Here is a 21,023-nt window from a genome sequence, read left to right as displayed (position 1 = left end):
ACCAAAGGTTTTAGTATCTCATTGTTCTTCTTTATTCTATTGTATACATGTACATTATCAAAACCCAAAATATAACCCTTTAAAATATTGTAAAGTGAGATACATCTTATATACTGGTTATATAGTCTTGCTGAGCTGTAAGGGCTCTTTCACATTGGCGTTGGTGCTCAGCTACAGTTGCGCATCTATTGTATTTTGTCTCCATTTTTCTTCCATTTTGTCTCTGTGTCCGCAAAAAAAAAAAAACGGATGTTTCATCTGTTTTTTTTTTTTTTTGCTGACCAATAGACTTCTATTGCCTTCCGTGATCCGCATCGGTGAAAAAAAAAAATTGGACATGTTTCCTAATTTTTTCCACGGACAACGGATCAGTGATTACAAGCCAATGTGAAAACACCCATAAAAATGGTTTTATGAGGCATCCGGGGAAATTACTGAACCACAGGCGTAAAAATCCAAGCCAATGTGAAAGGTCCCTAATAGAGCAGAGTGTATGGAGCCGTCTGCCCTGTACACTTTGCTGATCACCCCCTGATTTACAATTTATGATTAATCCATAAGATATGCCCGCATTTGGAGAATGTGTCCAAAGAATAGTTTGAAATAACCAAATGTGTTTCAAAAACTTCTGGCACATAATTGGCAAATCTGTTAGGGGAGGATCTTACCAATAAAACAAATTGCAAACATCTATCCAGCCAATCAGTCATGAAAGTAGCCAATTATAACATAAAAGGATTATTGATGACTGATCATTACAATAGGTCAACAATGTGAGATTGGTGAGGATTTGACAACTGTCACCCCTATAGATCAGAAAAAGGAACAAACAGCTCCATTATCAGTGTAGTGGCCAGCCCTGGTTACTGCAAATCAGCTCTCATTGATTAGAATGGGAGCTGAAACGCAATTTCTTGGCTTGTCCACAGCTCAAAGAGTGGAGCTGTCGGCTTCATGTTACATTCTCTGTGTATTAAAGGGAACCAGTCATCAGAAATTGGCCTAATAAACTATTATCAGTATGCTATCAACAACTTGTAGGTCTTCTTTCTTTCATGGCCCAGAGAATAAACTTTGAAGTGAGATGTATGTTTGCATAAAATCAGGGAGACAGAGATTTCAATAGTTCTCCCCACCTCTGAGGTCTGATTGTGATCATGCATCGGACGTCATAGATATGGTTAGTGGATGCAGGTCCATCAATTACAGAGAAGGGGGTGTTCTGAGGCAGGGAAAGCTTGACTTCTGTATGAAAGGACACCTACCACCAGGATGAAGGATTGTAAACTAAGCACACTGACATACTGGTGTTTGCCCCATCTGTCAGGATCCGCTCATCTTTTTGCTTTTTATGGCCTTCAAAAATTATGCAAATGAACCCGAGGGGCTCTGGATTCCATTAACAGCTATGGAGAATGGAGCATCACAGGCTCATTTGCATAATTTGAAAGTCTTTTGTTAGTAAAAAAAAAAACCAGGGTATAGGACGCTAAAAGATGAACATATTCTGCCAGACATGCAACATGTAAGTGTGCTTGGTTTGCAATCTTTCATCCTGGTGGTAAATGCCTCCCTGACTTTATACAAACATTACCTTACTCACTTCTACACTGGGCTATGAAAGAAACATGATCTAGAAGCTGTTAATCAGCTTGACAATATACTGGTAGTAGTTTATTACAATAATTTCCGATGACAGGTTTCCTTTAACTTCAGCTGATCGTCAAGGTGCCAAGTGTGCCCCCTCGGCACAGCATAGCAATAGTTTGACTTCCGAAGGACTAATCCATCTGATAAATAGTTCAACTGCCCACAACACAATATTTCTATACAATGTAGTTAATTTTTGTTTAGCTAACGATCAAGTTATCTTCAAATAAGTTAAATATTTACATCTCTTAATATAAAACAGTTACAAAAACCCCAAACAAAAGCCAAGCAGGCTACTTGTAGCCACTTATCAGATGCTAATAGGGGGGAAATTATTAAAGGGGATGTCCACTCTCCTCAAATAATCGATATCGTTCATATAAATAAAGTTAAATAATTTTACAATATCCTTTCTGTATCAATTCCTCACAGTTTTCTAGATCTCTGCTTGCTGTCATTTGATAGGAGGCCTCATTGTTTACTTCGTGTGGATAAGGTTCAGTCCCTGGTCATGTGATGTCACACAGGTACACGGCTCGTTATATCCCTGGTCATGTGATGTCACACAGGTGCACGGCTCGTTATAACCCTGGTCATGTGATGTTACACAGGTGCACGGCTCGTTATAACCCTGGTCATGTGATGTTACACAGGTGCACGGCGCATTATATCCCCTATCATATGATGTCACACAGGTGCATGGTGCGTTATATCCCTGGTCATGTGATGTCACACAGGTGCACGGTGCGTTATATCCATGGTCATGTGATGTCACACAGGTGCACGGCTCCGTATATCCCTGGTCATGTGATGTCACACATGCGCACGGATCGTTATATATCTGTGATCATGTGATGTCACACAGGTGCATGGCTCATTATAACACAGAGAATAATCACAGCTGTGTGTTATAACGGCTCGTGCACCTGTGTGACATCTTATGACCTGAGACTGATCTCTATACAAAGAAATTAAACAATGAAGCTTCCTATAGAATGCCAGCAAGCAGAGATCTAGAAAACTGCAAGGAATTGATGCATAAAGTATATTGGAAACTTGTATAACTTTTTATTGTAGAAACAATAACTGGACTGGAACTGGACAACCCTGTTTAAAAATGGTCTATTAAGTGTCAGTCTTAATTTCTGTCCTCATGTCATACTGTACACCGGATTTACTAAGAGTCTCCAGCCGATTAGTAAATCTAGAGGTACGCGTGTGAACCAAAGTAACTAACATGTCACATGAAACTAGAAAGGAACTAAGGTGTAAAGTGAAGCTACAAAGTGTGGCAAAGAAACAACGGATGAAAGAGGGAAACAATGGGGCTCATTTACTAAGGGTCCGCGGAACGCATTTTTGCTGTGTTTCCCAATGATTTCCGCTTTGCGCCGCATTTAACAGGGATTTTGGCACACGCAATCGTATTTTTGGCGCATCGTCTCGCACACGACAAAAATTTGGGGGCGGGTCGTCAGACACCCCGACGGATTAGGACAACGCGCGGGATTTACCACTTCGAATTGTGTCGCAAGACACACACTTACAAGCACCAGGAAGAAGAAGGTGAACTCTGGCAGACCTTGGCGGAGAAGCGACGGATGTAGGAACTCGGGCGCACGAGCTACGTGAATCGCGCCGGACTTCATCTTCGTCAGATCGTCCAAATCGGGGATCGCCACAGGACCGGGTAAGTAAATTTGCCCCAATGTCTCATTCCTCGCCCTATGGCTACAAAATGTAAGAGGGCTAGGACCCTCCAGGGAACATAGGAACGCCTGAAACTAAATCTTGGAAGTCAATTTCCATGAAACAAGGTTCCCGTAGGTCAAAGCTGTTGAAGGAACTTCCATTGGAGATCTGAAGGCTGATGGCCTCTGAGTGCAGTGAAGAAGCCCCGTTCTGCTGTGCGGCTTGATGCAAAAATGTGCAAAGATTTGGAACAAGCTAAAAAGGAAAAAAAAAACAGGATGTCATAAGGATATAACCCGATCTTGGCTTATTGTAAGGTCCTCTAGGTGGGGGTCTCAGACCCTATCCGCAGGAGTGCAGTGGCAGGAACTATCTAGGTTTGTCTACCCTTCTCCTGCATATACAGTATGGACACATTATAGAACTACTACTAGCTTGTAATAATACGCACAAAGCAGTTGTTGTATTTTCCGACTATAGGCACAGTGCAGTACTACTACCCCTATAATGTATTTGTACAGTGTACAGTATTAATGACTCCTGTGCTGCAAATATGGATACAGCACAGACCTACCACTCATATATTGTATATCCAGGGACAGCACAGTAGAATTTATGTTATTCTGTATGTATCAGCACACCACAATACTCCTCCTCCAATTCTGTATATATAGGAACTGCATGGTACTAGTACTACTATCCTATATCTATGGAAACAGGAAAGTACTAATACTGCTGTTATGTATACATGGTTACTGCATGGCACTACTACACTAAAGCTACATTCACATGATGTATGCCCGCCGGACCATAGTACGGCATACTTCGGCGCTGCGGAGAGAAGCTCGCTGCTCACCTCCGCCTCTCTCCATAAGAATATACAGCGCACAGCACCGTATTTCGTAGAAAGATAGGACATGTCCTATCTTTCTATGAGCTACAGATCGTGTGCAGGGCCGTGAGCCCATAGAAGTGTATACGACGGCTCTATATACATCCCCCATACGCCGCTCACCCCGTCCCTCTCCATAGTGATGTATGGTGCACGGGGCTGTATTCCGGAGGAAGATAGGACATGTCATATCTTTCTCCCGGGTAAGGGAAGGTATGGTGCCGCACGTGAAATTCCAGCTGCAGAGGTTCCAGGTATATTTATACTTTATTAGAACATTGTGTGAAACATCCACAAGTTACAAACACTCTTTCCCACGCGTTTTAGACAGCATACTGCCCTTCACAGTCGAACAGGGGAACCTAGGACCCATCAGTGATTAATTCTGGAGGCCCACTTATTACTACATAAAAATATTACCAATACATTCTTAAAAGCAATATGCTCATCTGTCAGCTCCTACTGTGGTCTCCTCATCAACCTCCTTAAATTGTTCCCCCTCTCTTCTCCCCCTTATATTGTGGCCCCATCATCTCCCACTCATATTGTGGCCCCCTAATCTCCTTTTTATATTTTGGACCCTTATATCCTCCTCACATTGTGGCCCCACATCTCCACCTCATATTGTGGACCCCCTCATATCTCCCTCATATAGTGCCCCCTCATCTCTTCCTTATATTGTGGTCACTCTCATCTACTCTTCATATTGTAACTTCTCATCTACCTCTCATATTCTGGCCTCTCACATATCCTCCTCCTATTGTGTTTCTCTACTCTTCATATTGTGGCCCCTCTAATAAACCCCTCATACTGTGGCCTCTATCATCTACTCCTTGTATTGTTGCCCCTGGTCCCCCCCTCATATTGTGGCCTCCAATCTTCATCTCATATAGTGACCTCCCATCTCTTCCTCATGGCCCCTCATTTCGTAACCCCTCTAATATTCCTCTCATATTGTGACTTCTCATCTACTCCTCATATGGTGGCCTCTCATTTCCCTTCATATTGTGGATTCTAATTTCTCCTTCATATTGTGACTTCTCATCTCCTCCACATATTGTGGCCACTAATCCCCACCTTATACTGTGGCCTCTCAGCCACCGCCTCATATTGTGGCCTTTCATACCCTCTTATCTTGTGGTCCCCTCATTGTGGTGGCCCTCATATCTCCTTACATTGTGGGACTTTATACCCCCTAATATTGTTGACCTTCATACCCCCTTATATTGTATCCCCAACAGCTCTTCTCATCTTCCTCTGTGCTGTGATGTCGGCAGACGTGATTACATCATGTACGACAATGATGGGAAGAGCTGATTGTTCTCTCCATCATCATGATATTCTACTTTATCTGTGTCTGGGGGACACAGACACAGATAGCATTGAAGTCTTGACATGGGCGGTAGGAGGTGGAGCTAGCGACGATAGTGGATGGACTCATCTGACGGAAGGAAGAGGTTCAGCCAAACAGCGTCTGACCCACTGGTGGTTTCACCGACACAGTGGTGGGTCAATCCGACCCTACTGCCCTTAGTCATGATTACAGGCACTATGCTGCCTAAAACGTGTGGACAGGAGTGTAGCTTGTGGATGTTTTGCACAATTTTCTTATAAAGTTTAAATATACCTGGAATATCATTAGCTGGAAAATTTTTCTTTTGGGATTATGTCTGTTCCCCCGAGTGGGATATTCTGTGCTATAAAGAAACCCAGGACAGAAGAGTGTTGGTTTTCCAATTTTCTACATATATGGACACAGTACTACTACTTTTATTCTTTATATATGGGCGCAGCACAGTACTACAACTCCTATTCTGCATGTATGGGAACTGCACAGTACTACTACTCTTATCCTGTATACATGGACACAGCACAGTACTACTACTCCTATACTGCATAAATGGGCAGAGCACTACTACTCCTATTCCATATATATGGGAACCGCACAGTACTACTTCACCTATCCTGTGCATATGGACACAGAAAAGTGGTAATACTCCTCAAAATATTGGGCGCAGTATAGTACTTCTCCTCCAAATTGATATAAATTGTGTTTGTGGTATTATAGATTTGGTGCTGCTAGAAATATTAGAGACATTTCACTTTCTCGCATTTGTTAATTTTTAATATATACTAATTGCAGCCCCCCCCCCCGGCATTGCCAGGGATAGTAAATAACTGTGACTATCTAACAGTCTCTCTCTATCCATCTGACATATATTTATCTTTCCAAATTCATAATATTCATATTAAAATTCATAATAATTGTGTCATATTCCAATAGCAATTAAAAAATAAAGATTAATGTAATAATAAACATTCATTAAATTTTAACTAAATGATGACACATGACAAAATATCATAGCCTATTCCCGGCACACTAATTGTTTATCTGCTAGGACACATATGGGGGAAGGAGTGAAGAGGTTGATCCTAACCCAGGAATAGGAAAGTGAAACTTAACATAACTAGATATATAAATCCAGGCAACAAGGTTCGCTTTCAAACCCTGAAACCAGATGACTAGCGAGAAGACCTCTTCCAGCTGTTCCCGGAAAATTGGGACACAGTAAGTGAACACAATTTAGATCGTAAATTTGCCAAATTTGCCCAAATTTTTGTCTATTGTTTCAGGTGTATTAGTTAATTCTGATTGTTTGGAGAATTCTAGAATTTTAGAAATGACTAAATATGAAGGTTAAGGATTGTATATTTCAAAGGGGTCTCTGGAATTTCAAGCCAGTGTCTATTATTGCTTGCTGAAAGTAGATAAAACAGTGTAACATCTGGAGAGCCAGAGATATGGGAAATAAGCTGCTTTAACCCTTGCGTCGCCAAAGACATATGTCATCTGGATGATTTTAAACCGTACTTTGTCACAGTTTGATAAAAATGGCCAATTTTGTTACTATAACTTCTTGATTCTGTGAGTAAGAGGGTTGAGACCCAATTTCCAAATATCTAGGTCTCCTTTTGATGGTTATAGTTTGGCTGTATTAAGGTTGAGCCTTATTTAGGGAGCTCATGTTGTGTCCCAGCTTGGGAAAAATGTATCTGTGCTCCTATTTTTAACCTCAGTATACCCAATACCCATCCCCAGCTGTTTGGGGTTATGTAGGCAGGTGGATATGTAGCCGGATCAGTTGGCTTTGTGATCCCGGCAGTGCTAGGTGCTGTCACTGTAGCACTGACTTCCATTGAATTGGAATGGTGACTGCAGTTACAGCATAACTGGGTCATAGAATTAACACCTCCATGTCCATAGAGATTTTCCATCTTAAAGGGATTTTGTAGGTTCGTAATAACCTATTCTTATAGGTTGTCAATATCAGATGGGGGTCCAACGTATACCATTCAGCTGAATCCTCTAGACTCTGATTAGTAGAATGGAGAGTGGAGACAGAAGTCCAGCTCCATCCTCTAAGTGGTAGCTAAGCCCCGGAAAAACAAATCCTGAAATTGAGCTCCATTCTATCCATATTAGATGATCAGTGAGGTTCTGGCTCCACTGATTTGGCTCCATGTCCTTGTAATGGGAACCACAGTTCTAGTTACAAAGTCTGGATAGAACGGGGACACAAAGTCAACTGCTGGTTCTGTGTTCCTCTGTTGACATAACAGCTGATGGGTGCAGGTCCCAGGTGTTTAGCTTTCCCAATTTTACGACTATTTATAGCTTATCCCTGAACTATAAATGTAATGTAGAAAGTGCATTTAGTCTCCATACTAAACTAAACACTTCTCTCTCTCTCGTAGGTTTTCCCTTATTTGTAAGGGAGCTTTTAAAATGGAAAATCTCAGCTCTATATTTGTAGTATGAATCATTCTGTTCTGTTCTTAAAGGAGTGTTATATACATTATCATAAAGGGGGCATTGTCAGATTGGTTGGGGTGCTTCAATCACAACCCCCTCTCATCGGCTGGTATTGACATTGACTTATCTTTTCCTCCTTTCCCCCGGAAAGTAGCTCCTGACTAAGCAGAATACGACAAATCGGTCCCTCTGACCTCAGTGAGGACAGAATAGCAGGAATAATGTCACTGTCTATGAATGTTGTTATCACACAGCAGTGACAGCAAGGAATCATTTACAGACCGTGCATTTACCTTCACTAGTACAAGTTTCTTCATGACCGGCTCAAACAGGACCTGTCCAAAAGTCATATAGATTGTGTAGTCTGGGGATGGCCTTTTGTGCAGATTGTAACCTCTGATGTCTACATATGGGAAAGAAGGAAAGAAAATAAGCAAATTGTTCTCATCTAACAACATTGTAGTAGATAAAAAGGAAGCCTATTTATCTATTGAGTACTGTATTTATCTGGTCTAAGTGAGGATAACAATGTAATGGCTAAGGCTGGCGGCTCAGCCCGGCTGGCAGCAGCTTGTTCATCTTACCAAAAATGGGGAATTTGTACATTATATATAATGTGTGTAGTCACCAGGTTGTAACTAGGAATTATGTGACAACTTTTTTCATATGCCTCCACTCACCATACAGGCGTGTGATGGGTTTAACATAAGGTCCCATGTTAGACATCAGCATAAAACTCTGCTGTACATCATTGCGCATTTGCTGCATCTGCCCTTCTTACAATGCCCCGTCCTGCAGTCCCCCTTATTATGCCCCCTTTCCTGCAGTCCCCCCTTATTATGCCCTCTTTCCTACTGACCCCTTTTTATACCCCCTTCCCTGCAGTCCCCATTATTGTACCCCCTTTCTTCCAGTCTCCTTTATTATTCCCATTTCCTGCATTCCCCAATGCATTCACCCTTATTATCGCCCTTCCCTGCAGTCCCCTCTTATCATGCCCCCTTTCTTGCAGCCCCCCCTTATTATGCCCCCTTTCTACAGTCCCCCCTTATTATGCCACCTTTCTGCAGCTCGCCCTTATTATACCCCTTTTGTGGCAGCCCCCTTGTTATACCCCCTTTCTGGCAGCCCCCTTATTATGCCCCCTATCCTGCAGCCTCCCCTTATTATGCCCCCTATCCTGCAGTTCCCTTATCATGCCCCCTCTTCTGCTGTACCCTTTTTTATACCCCTTCTCCTGCAGTCCCCCCTTATTATGCCCCCTTTCCTGTAGCCCCCCCTTATTATGCCCACTTTCCTGCCGTTCCCCATTAAAGTGTCCTCTTCTCTGTAGCCCCATGCTTATAGCCCCCCTTTATAATGGCGTTGGCCCCCGATGTGTTCTCCCTTCCACTAAACCAACCACCCTCCCTCCTTCCTATTCTCACCTCTCCATGCTCTCCTGAAGCAGCAGTCCTCTTCTCCTCTACACATTGGCTGTACACAGCACTGGAGCTGCCAGATGCAATGTGGGGACCTCATCGTGTCTGCCGGCTTCAGAGCCTTATAAATCCACTTTTGCATCGGGGGAGTGGGGAAAGGTGATAGTTGGAGCTTATTTTTTGTTACCGAAGAAAATAACAGTTGTGGACTGCTGCTGTACAAAACTCACGTGTGTGAACGCAACCTAAGTCGACATGACTTGAATGCAATTGCTGCCTCTTAGGACTTTACAGCTACTTCGGTGTACACTATACCTCCAAAAATCGCTGTACTGACTGTACATTCTGGGCACATAAACCTGTTGCAGAACTTTGGTTATTTTTTTTTACGTTTAGGACTTGTTAGCAATAGACATAGGGTGAGATTTATAAAACTGTCTAAAAGACCATCTGGTCACGAAACTGATTTCCAATTGATTCATAAATTTGTAGAAGAAAACAATGGACCAGCACAAGGCATAGTTCTAAAAAAAATTCATAATATATATATATATATAATATTGCAATTATAGACTAAAACTGTCATGTCCTCTTCAAAGATTGACACCCACCTTCCCAAAACTGACTGAAGTCAAAAACCTCTGTTGGGGCATCTCTGACCAGCTTCTTTGCTTGTGAAGAAGTTTCTTGGGCTTCCACCGTTTCTGACAAGCTCCAGAAGACTCTTGAGTTGCCCATTCTTGTAGCGTAAACCTTAAAATTTTCAGGATTGACTTCAATAAAAAGACCTTTTCCAACGCAACTGAGAATGTTCTCCGTGTACTCGACCTGCAGATGATCTACAAGAACATCTGTTGAAGGGAATTGCACGGCGTCTGTGCCTTCCAACTGGTTGCGGTCAATGTCTTGTCTTGTGATGACAAATTTTTTGGACACATTTTGTTTCAGGACCTCCTTTCCTCGATAATATATAGTAACTTCCCAAGATGTGAAAGGTGGCATGCTCCCTGTCAGAAACAATATCATACAATAGGTAAATTTCACATTCATAAATTTTAATTTTTCACTCTTTGTTTCCCTGCAGCCAGTTGGTAAGATCAAATAGGTTCCTTTTTTTGTTAATTAATTTACACCCTACCTTGACAGGAACCCCATTCTGACAGAAAAAACCCCTGAAATTTAGATATTTTTGATAATTTATTAAACAAGAAAAACTGAAATATTACATTGTCACGAGTATTCAGAGCCTTTGCTCAGTCTCAGAATAGAAACACCTTTTGATCTGGATTATGGAGGCCACTATGCTCTAAGGAACTGCACAAAAATTATTTTGTAACCTTGGCCAGATCGGTGCTTTGACACAATTTTGATTCTGAGCTCCTTGGGCAGTTCCTTAGACCTCATGATTCTCATGTGTTCTGACATGCACTGTGAGCTATGAGGTCTTGTATAGACAGGTGTGTGCCTTTCTTAATCAAGTCCAATCAGTTTAATAAAACACAGCAGGACTCCAATGAAAGAGTATAACCATTTCAAGGAGAATCAGAAGGAAATGGACAGCATGTGAGTTCAATATGAGTGTCACAGCAAAGGGTCGGAATACTTATGACCATGTAATATTTCAGGTTTTCTTGTTTTATAAATTAGCAAAAATATTTACATTTGTGTTTTTTTCTTTCTCAAGAAGGGGAGCATAGTGTACATAAATGAGCATAAAAAATGAACTTTTGGATCTTAGCCATTGGCTGCAATGAAACAAAGAGTGAAAAAATTTAAAGGGGTATGAATACTTTCCGTACCCACTGTATGGGAAATAAAGCAGAATCCCTGAATGTGTTTCAGCTTGGTGACCTATGATACGATACCACTGACTGTGACTGAGAAACTAGGAGGGGATGACTTACCACAGTCAACACACCAAGGCTTGAATTAAAGCCAACTACTTCCGGACTATAAGGGGCACCGGAATATAAGGCGCACCATCAATAAATGCCTGCTAAAACGTCTAGGTTCATATATAAGGCGCACCGGATTATAAGGCGCACCTTATTATAAGGATGAACGACCAGCAGGCGGCAGAACTATGCACAGTTCAAGGCAGCTGTTGTCTGTAAGTATGGTACATATATAAGGCGCACTGGACTATAAGGCGCACCTTTGATTTCTGAGAAAATCAAAGGATTTTTTGTGTGCCTGGAACTCTGACCTGGACAGATGCACAACTTTTCCCTTACATGCAGTCTTAGCATTAAAGTGAAAGTCCTTCAAAGTGTCATACAAGACTTTCCAGGGCAATCACATCAATTTCAATTTAGAGTGAAGTTTTTTAATTGAAATCTGGAGACCATTCCTTCATAATCAGTTTACTCTTTTCTATTAGACACATGTATATATGAGTAATTGACCATTTCCTTATCAACAACAATGTTTTTAATAGGTCTTGAAGACTCTGTCCATGACGGGGCTCACAATCCACTTTCCCTATTGCGCTATAGACTAACTATGAACTTTAGAAGAAGTGCCCTTCATCCCACTTAAAAACTTACATGTCTGATTCTTCTACTTACGCTGTAGATTCAACAAGGCTTGAGTTTCTGGTGCAGATCCATTAACCTGGGTAGGTTCATTAACCACTGGTGATGACCTTGCACATGCTTGACCAGCAGTGCAGTAGGAGCTTGGAGAGGTGGTGATACCTTGACCTACTCTTGACTCATCCAGATGGCATCCATTGTTAGGAGTGTTGTATGCCATGGCACGTGTGCCTATTTTACAGGGTAAATATTGAATAAAAGGTAAACAGCATGTTCACTTCTGCTGACTGCCTGAAAGTAAACATATGGCACCACAAGTAGAGATGAGTAGACATAAACTTCCCGTTCGGGTGCATCCAGAACAACCCAGACATATTGCCAGCCATTCCAGAAAATAAACATACCTAGCTACCAGCCATGGCTGTGATTGGCCAAAGGGACACCTTTGGACAATCAAAGCCATGTTTAGTTGATAGTGGCGTTAATATGCCGTAATGGCTGTTCGGTAGCCAATCTTGCAATGTGTCTGTGTTGCGCAGTGCACATCCGAACCCCAAACCCGAATGGGACTTTCGGGTCCACTCATCTCTAACCATGAGCCATGACATACCAGCAAATTTAAGGCGATAATCCCTCAGTAACCGACCTATTTTGGGCCTTAATGACCAATGCACCTGACACATTCCAAGAGCTTTAGGTTTTTATTTTTCCTACAATGTAGCAGTTTTAGGCCTTATTTCTTGCGGGATGATTTGTAGATTATAATGGCAACATTATGCAATTTATGAAACTTCTTGGTTAAATATCCAAATATTGCACCGTTTTGTAGGATTTTTTTAACGTCCCTAACTTTACTGGATAAATAATGCAAATGTTCATTTGTTAGAATTTTTACGGACACATTTTTTTTTTACACTTTTACATATATGGACAATTCTTACTACATTTTTCAGTCCCACTTTGGGACTCCCACATGGAATCATTTGAACGCTCATATAAAACACTTCAATACTTTATATTTTGCAGGGTATTATACAATGACAACATAGTGGGGCTTATTTACTAAGGGTCCTCGGACTGCACTTTTGTTAGATATTCTGAAGTTTTTGGGTTTTGCATGGCTGGGACAGGTATTTAAAAGGGGATTGTGTTGCACATGATCGGATTTGGTGCAATTGCGCCGGCTTTCATGTGACAGAAATCGGGGGGCATGCCGTCGGACGATCAGAAGGAGTCGGACTGAGCTCTGGATTTAACTTTAAAATTGTGTCGCAAGACATCCAGTTACATACACCGGGAAGAAGAAGGTGAACTTTGGTGGACCTGAGCGGGGAAGCGACACATGCAGGAAATCAGGGCCCACGATCTAAGTGAATCGCGGCAGAGTTCATTATAGTGAGACATTCCAGATCAAGCCAGGGACGGGTAAGTAAATGTGTATTTCAGTTAACTAAAGGGGCCATGATTACATCCAATTGTATCGGCATCATCCTACCCCCATGTGTACCCCAAAAATATATCCTGGATCCAGGAATATCCCTGCTGCCCTACCATATATTGGTAATCATTAAAATTAGATGACATTTTCTGGGTGGTACTTACATTCTTTTTGGAACCCATTATGTTGAATGACCTGCGTTTCATGCAATGCTGAAGCGAAACCGTTCTGAATTGTGGTTGGCTGCTGATAAAGTGGGAGTGCAGAACTCTGTTGATAGACTTGGCTTGCATCTATATTTTGTAGGTATCCATTCTGATAATGGTAGGAGGTGCCTGGATAAAAGATTTAGTCATGACATAAATTACAACAGAAGATGGGTCAGGGATAAGGGCTATGTTCAGATAAGAAATCCATGGAAGGTCTGTGAAAAAGGAACATGACAAAATAGAACATGTTCTATTGTTATGGATCTCAAACTTTGCATCATGAAAGTTGGTTGTGTGACTTTTTTTATTTGGGCTATTAGTTTAATTATATGAACATTTAACTATTCTACTACAAAACATTCTATTATTCTAAGTTGGGAGGAGCTAAGACTGAAAAAGTACTCACACTGCTCCCGATAGACTGGTATATGGTTGGACGGTTCCTCGAAAGAGCATTGTTTATGGCCATTAACAACACATGATTGCACCAGTTGTGAATTTGTCCATTGTTCATGTGTGGATGTTCTAAAAACCTGATCCACATGAAGGTCACTTTGTACATAGTCGTCCTGCGAAAGGTTTAGTACATGCTGTATGCCTGTAGGAATATAAAGATGTGACAACAGATTTATGACTAGAAATGCTTTTGTGTTCATTTCTTTCAATTCTGAGAAGTTGTGGTATAGGTATTGGAATCTGTTCTAGATTTACCAGGATACACAAAAATAAGAGAATATTCAAGGCTTCATCTGCCTTATGTGACAATTTGATGTCATCAAGTTGACTAGGCAAAAGTTAACCAAAACATTGCACAAAAGGTTGAAGGAGATGGCGTCGAGAAATGCTTGTTCACACAACACCCCAAAAAAGTCACGTGTGCACAAACATATAAAACCTCCCTATACCATTTGTGTCACGTCTTCTTCAGTTTGCAGTGCGACTGAGGAGCCGCTGATTTTATTTCTTTGCCTTACTTATTTCCTGTAGTGTGAACATGGGTTTACTTGCTGTGCTGCTCCTCATCCTATTTGTATGTTGCTCCTTGGTATCTTGACTTTGTCTTGTTTTTTGGTTTCCTCTCTTCTGTCTAAATGATGTTATACTGTGCTTCCCTCTCTGTTGTGACCCGGCTCGGTAACGTTTCTTATTTGTTTATATTTGTTATGACTTTGGTGTAAGTAAGGATTGTCTTCTAGTTGTCTCATATAGCCTAGGATACACAGAGGCAAGCAGACAGGGCTTTTGGGGCGGTTTAGTATTAGTGCGTGCTGTCTCTGTTTTCCTGTTTCTACTACCTCACATTACACAACCACCCAACTCTACAATAGAAAAAATTCTATTGTATTTATAAATAAATTCCCCATGCATTTTTCAAACAATTTCCAATCACAATATTTATACAGTATACAAATATTTTTTTGGGGAAGTAGCTACATACTCTACTCACTTAGAGAAAAATTTTCTGTACAGCTACATCAATTTAATGACAAACCAGGAAATGACACTTTTGACCCCTACTCTTCTCTCATGACAAGTGGGCAGTGAGGGATGGAGGGGCGGTGGGTTGGCCAAGATGGGAAAGCCTTACTCTGGAACTTTTGCTGTATCTTGTACCAGGATCCTGGTGCAGACAATAGCAGAATGTTATGCCAGGCAAGATCTGGCGTAGAATTAACCTAGTGCTTCTAAGTTTATCGAGTACATCTTGCACCGGCAGGAGGAGTATTACGAGAGTTATGAACATATTATACAGATATGAAACATCTGACTTACTGTCTTCTGTTGAATCCAGTAAAATATTTCTTATTAGTTCTTCAATAACTTCCTAAAATATAGGACAGAAAATTTAGGAACCTATATTACACAACATTACAAGTCTAATCTGTAAAATATAATCGTATTCTTACACCTGATAAGTAATAAGGTAATAATAGGGTACAAATGTAATACAAATCACATTATTTACCTAACTAGCCAATTTTTGAGCAAGTCATTGAGTAAGCGGCAACTGAGTAAAACATGTTCCCTTAGGAAAGACTTTACACCATGTGGTAAGTAACATACCGATTCCTCAGGCCTGGAAAACGGGGCATCCAGCACACAATCAGGGCTTATACGTAGTGAATAGTCTTCCTGGTTCAACTCATTGAGAAGATTTTGATCTCCTAGACAAAGTTAAAAGCATTCATTTAGTGTGTGGTCTCACTTTACAGCAGGTAGTAAATCTTAAAGCAAATAGTGAACCATAAACCATAATTTAAACTGCTGCCCTGGTCTCTAACATTCTGGGCATAGCTTTCTATTTCTGGATTTGTCCAATGTGTAGATGCATTTTATGGGTGTTGGTCCATCACCAATCACATATGGTAATGAAGACTTATTCTGAGAATTGGTCATCAGTATGAGAAATGCCCGTGGGAATGGAGAGGGAAGGGCTGGAAAACTTCTTCCCTGAATTAAAGGGGGTTACCCATCTTGTGTATTTATGACCTAATCAAAGGGTACATAAAACGTGCTCCTCCATCTCAAAAATAGGTGTCCACTGAAGCCTTCCTGCATGCCGGACATGCATAGTCACTCTCCATTCCGGTCAAAAGAAGCAACAAAAACCGTGAATGGACCAAAGACGTGAATGGAGAGTGGCCACATGTACAAGAAAAAGGACCCACTTCTTAAGATGGTCCAAACAAATCGAATATACCAGCTCTTCACTCTTCACCCTACTCTTTGAAGATGGCGTGCACGGACCAACCCGAGACTCAGGAGGAGTACAGCAAACAACAAGAACGTCCAGCACTCTCCGTTGAGGTAGATAAAATCTAATAGCTTTATTTCCAATTCTTTAAAAGTCCATTAGTATAGGCAACATTTCCCCATATAACGGCGTTTAAGAAGTAAAGATTAACGCGTTTCAGCCTAAATGGCCCTAATCATGATTAACTTTAAAGAATAGAAAATTCTTACATTTTAAAGAATTGGAAATAAAGCTACATATGATTTAACTACCTCAACGGAGAGTACTGGACGTTCTTATTGTTTGCTCTACTTCTTAAGATAGGTATCATAAATACACGAGATAGGAAAACTCCTTCAACAAAGTAACCTTAAACCATGATGTGCTCCCTCTGCTCTATGCTTTACACTTGGGATAAACTTTTGGTGCACGAAAAGAACTATTATGTCTCCAGTGTGCCCGTAACCACATTGGGAATATGGGAAAATGTTTTTTAGACAAAGTGGAATTTTAATCACAAATTGGATGGTTGTCAGGATCAGGATTGAACCCAATCTATCTGCTGCCTGGGGCGAGCTACAGAACAGCACCCCATCCAACAGTAATATATCAGGTTATTCTTTTTTAGTAAGTGGGTTCTCCATGCAGACATCAGGTGTGAAGAGACACTTTTTTTTAAGTCAGGTCCTGCTTTGGAATAGGTGACTGCACCCCTGATGTTGTCTCCCCATTTTGCTGCAGGTGGTGTTGTCTGAGGTAAGGGGCTCAACTCTCTTGGTTGGGATGCCTGGGAAAATATTTGAGTGAAAATTGAGTTGGGCGGTGCTCTATAGATACAATGATACACACATTTTATTGTGATTGGCTTTACTTTATTATTTTAGGTAAGCAAGTGTGATACATTCTCGTTCAAAAACTCCTACTTATGCATTACTCCTGCATTATGTACACGGAGAGACATGGAACAATGGGAAATCCTGAGTTAAGCTGAAGGCCTTTAATTCTTGGAGACTGCAGAGGGACCACACACTCAGGATACGATTAAATTGAGGTAATCTTGATAACTGTATGACATATTGTACAAGTATTAGAAAATTCCATAGTGTATTCTTTAGATTCTTAAATGATACCTTCTGCATTCCGGGGGGGTTCACTGAAGGAAGAATTTGGAATTGCTGCCTGCTGATCCTTGTGTTCACCATTGAACCGATATATCTTATGTGGATCACGTTGATCACCTGAATGGTCTTCATGTTCAGTGAACATTTTAGCACCACGGTATGGCACCTGATTTAGGGCACATCGGAAATTTGTTTTCCATGTAGGGGGGTCTTCAAAGTGTTCATTATACTTTCCACTGCATATAGCCCAAGCCTTAAATTTTTTTGGGGAAAAAATTTACATATTATTACAAAACAAACTATTAATACACATAAAATATCCATCCAACATTAATAAAGGATTGTTGCAGATAGCTGAGTGCTGCGCTGTAATTTCTGGTGCTCCCATAGTATTGAATGGAGAGGCAGGACACATGCTCAATCTCCCGCTCTCGCACAATTAGTGAGAATGGGAACCCAAGCAATTATGAGAACGAGTATTGCTGGCACTCCCATTCACTGTCTATGAGATTGCTAAGGATAACTGAGCGCTGTGCTGGGCAATGACAATACTCCCTTGGTACTGAATAGCAAGATGGCGGATCCTTATTAGGGCTTTTGGGCGGTGCCATAATGCAAATGTTTCAGTGTAAATGAACATGTTACTGTGCCAAGCTCCTACCTGCTACCTATGAATGGCAAGGCCCAAATTTCTTGTACGTGGTACCCTTAATCCGCCGTGGGCAACATGGTTACTCATATCGGCCAATCATGTTGGCTGCAGGAAGTTAGATCCCCACCAACCTACTTTTGATATATCCTTCCAAATGGTGTTGTCTGTCCTGGATTAGTGGGATGTATTTCTTAATTTCAACTCTATCTGTGTCCTCAGGATGCTCTAGTTAAGAAGCAACATTGGTCCCTAATTCCTTCTTTGGAAAGTGAGGATGTATATATTGAGGACCTATCCTTAGCCAAGCTTTCAATATCAAAATCATGTAAAACCCCTTATGGACTTGTGGTTTAGGGTCCCAAATCAACCTGTTTGATGGCTGTACTTTGAGAAATATATAAAAAATAAACTTTCATTATTACTTGGATGTGAGTCCGATGAGGCACATCGGAAGATCCTCCTCTCACGATCCGCATGTGAAGCCAGGATAATGCCCTGGCTTCAGTGCACATGCATGCTACCCTAAGGCGCTTGCGCAGTGAAGCTGGTTCGTACTACACCAGCTTCACTTGCCGCAAACCGGGGTCAAAGAGAACAAGGGATGAGGTGAGTATAAAGTTTTTTTTTTAAACAATCCCTTAAATACTACAGGGCGAATTGTAACACTAAACCACCAGTCTGTAAGGACCTATAGGTGGTTTAGTGTCCCAAATCGCTATGACAGGTTCCTGATGCCATAGTACCCCCATAAATACAGCAACCAGAAACATATAGCAGTGTTTTTGCTTAAAAAACATAGAATAAAAAATGAAATTTTACTCACCTTGAATATCCCATAATCCCTCTCGTCCCGGTTCTTCATATTAAGGTGCTTCCATGGCAAACGAAATAGTGTTCGCTCACTATCCAACCAGTGAACACCGTAATTGTTGCTGTTGATCTGTCGAAGTAGCCAAGGGCCAAAAAGTTCCCTGGTTTGGTTGGCAACATCAAAATACAGAAAAATGACAATTTAGTACAATATAACCTGGTATAGCTTATCTGCCTATAGACTCTACTATTGTTCAGACACCCCCATCTTAGGTTGTATACCTAGACTCATGCTATTGGTGTTGTTTTAATCCCTTCCTGACAGACCCTGTGCAATTACAGCACAGCGTCAGAAAACGGGTATTGAGAGGACTCGTGGGCATCGGGGGCAGAGAGGCCAGGCGATCGGTTGCTATGATAACTTTAGTATTGCAATATATGGTAGAAGTGATCAGACACCCAAAGGTTAAAGTACCTTTGGGGGTCTAAAAAGTAGTAAAACTTTTTTTTTAATTTAAAAAAAGAAATTTTATAAAGGTTATATATAAATTATATAAAAGTTTTAATCGCCCTGTTTTCTCTAGAACTGATGTAAAATTAAACTAAAAAAAAATACTTCACATGCCAAGTATCTCTATCGTGTACTGATCTATCAAAATACAGAAGCGGATATTCCTGGCAGTGAACCCCCATAATGGAAAATAGCGCCCAAATGTCCATACCGCCACTTTTTTGCCATTTTGCAATTGGAATAAAAAGTGATCAAAAGGTTGTACAGTACGCAAAATGTGACTATGCTCAGGTCTGTAGTATGAAAAAGTTATTGGCATCAGAACATGAGGAAATGGGGACTTTTTTGTATAAAAAGTTAACATTTTTAAAAATCTATTAAAACATATTAATGCCTATATAAATTATCCCCGTGATCGTAGCAACCGAAGGAATAAAGGGGGGTTGCTATTTGGAATGGAACATAAAAGGCCTTAATACGGAGCTCATACGGATGAGCATTCTATGGATAGATCATAAAACCCCCCTCTAAAGCAATTGGACTAAATTAATAAGCAAGTTATTACTAGAGATGAGTACATTTTTCTACATTTTTCTAGAAAGGTCCCTGGACATTAATAATAATAATATTTATTTTTATAGCTCCATTATATTCCATAGCACTTTACAAATCATAAGGGGCAGTGGTACTAAGTCTTGGTCCCCCTTTCCTAGCTCCTTTTCCCTTTTCTAGATCTATAGTTGATTATAGTATAGTTGATTTGATTAGTTGATTTGTAGTTAGAGAACCCCAAAATGCCAAATCCCAAATGCTTCAGAAACCAAAAAAATGAATAAATATGGGGAGATTTTAATATTGTCATCAGTCTATATAAAAAAGCAAAAACACAAGTTTATGGGCAAAGCTGGGAAAATATTATCATAGAAACACATCCACTGTTCATTTTTCTTCCATTATATCAGGTATATATATATGTATGTGTGTCATTGATTACCTTCGGGGCATGGTCTGTATATGATGTATTTGATCAATGGCTGATGAAACAAAATATATCTGAAATTGGAAAATATTAAGGTTAGTGCTAAAAAGAAACATATGATGAAAATATTGTAGCTTTTTTTCCCAAATACTAAGCAGTTAAAGTAAGAGCAACAAGTTTGCATCGATGCAGTAATATAATTATTATTATTAATGTTGTTAGATGTGCTGTGTGATATGATATACTGTAGGTGGCGATAAAGAGCTCTAAATCTAGAATCATGACCCATAGTCCTAATTACATGATTGTTCAGGGTTGTGTTATTTTGAGGGTTAAAACTGAGGTATTACATGCAGCATGATACAGAGTAGATTTTACAACGTGTTCTAATTACATGATTGTTCAGGGTTGTGTTATTTTGAGGGTTAAAACTGAGGTATTACATGCAGCATGATACAGAGTAGATTTTACAACGTGTTCTATCTGCAGGCAGAATGTTATAGAGCAAGAACTGAGCAGATTGTACATTGTGTCCTATATACAGGCAGCATGTTATATAGCAGGAG

At 40.6% G+C, this 21,023-nt stretch overlaps 1 protein-coding gene and 1 long non-coding RNA gene across 2 annotated transcripts in view; one reads left to right on the top strand and one right to left on the bottom strand.

Moving 5' to 3' along the window:
* Nucleotides 1-21: 21 nt before the first annotated feature.
* The window catches only part of IRF7 (interferon regulatory factor 7), a 28,144-nt gene continuing 7,142 nt past the window's right edge, over nucleotides 22-21,023 (bottom strand). Inside the window, exons 2-12 of the mRNA XM_072118200.1 lie at nucleotides 20,473-20,531; nucleotides 18,981-19,128; nucleotides 17,515-17,758; nucleotides 15,715-15,815; nucleotides 15,424-15,475; nucleotides 14,057-14,248; nucleotides 13,606-13,776; nucleotides 12,037-12,234; nucleotides 10,081-10,476; nucleotides 8,342-8,451; nucleotides 22-3,597 (exon numbers count right to left, since the gene is read on the bottom strand). Of these exons, the coding sequence (XP_071974301.1) occupies nucleotides 3,400-3,597; nucleotides 8,342-8,451; nucleotides 10,081-10,476; nucleotides 12,037-12,234; nucleotides 13,606-13,776; nucleotides 14,057-14,248; nucleotides 15,424-15,475; nucleotides 15,715-15,815; nucleotides 17,515-17,758; nucleotides 18,981-19,128; nucleotides 20,473-20,483 (1,821 nt within the window). The 5' untranslated portion in view covers nucleotides 20,484-20,531 and the 3' untranslated portion in view covers nucleotides 22-3,399. The remainder of the gene's footprint in view (nucleotides 3,598-8,341; nucleotides 8,452-10,080; nucleotides 10,477-12,036; nucleotides 12,235-13,605; nucleotides 13,777-14,056; nucleotides 14,249-15,423; nucleotides 15,476-15,714; nucleotides 15,816-17,514; nucleotides 17,759-18,980; nucleotides 19,129-20,472; nucleotides 20,532-21,023) is intronic.
* Nucleotides 6,691-21,023, top strand: part of LOC140071008 (uncharacterized) — a 50,906-nt gene continuing 36,573 nt past the window's right edge. The window contains exons 1-2 of the long non-coding RNA XR_011849028.1: nucleotides 6,691-6,803; nucleotides 17,269-17,435. This is a non-coding gene — a long non-coding RNA (uncharacterized lncRNA). The remainder of the gene's footprint in view (nucleotides 6,804-17,268; nucleotides 17,436-21,023) is intronic.

Source organism: Engystomops pustulosus, chromosome 7, assembly GCF_040894005.1.
Source record: "Engystomops pustulosus chromosome 7, aEngPut4.maternal, whole genome shotgun sequence".
In the NCBI taxonomy this organism is placed as follows: Eukaryota; Metazoa; Chordata; class Amphibia; order Anura; family Leptodactylidae; genus Engystomops; species Engystomops pustulosus.
Note: the sequence above shows the minus strand (reverse complement) of the source record. Positions and strands in the feature narration are given on the sequence as shown.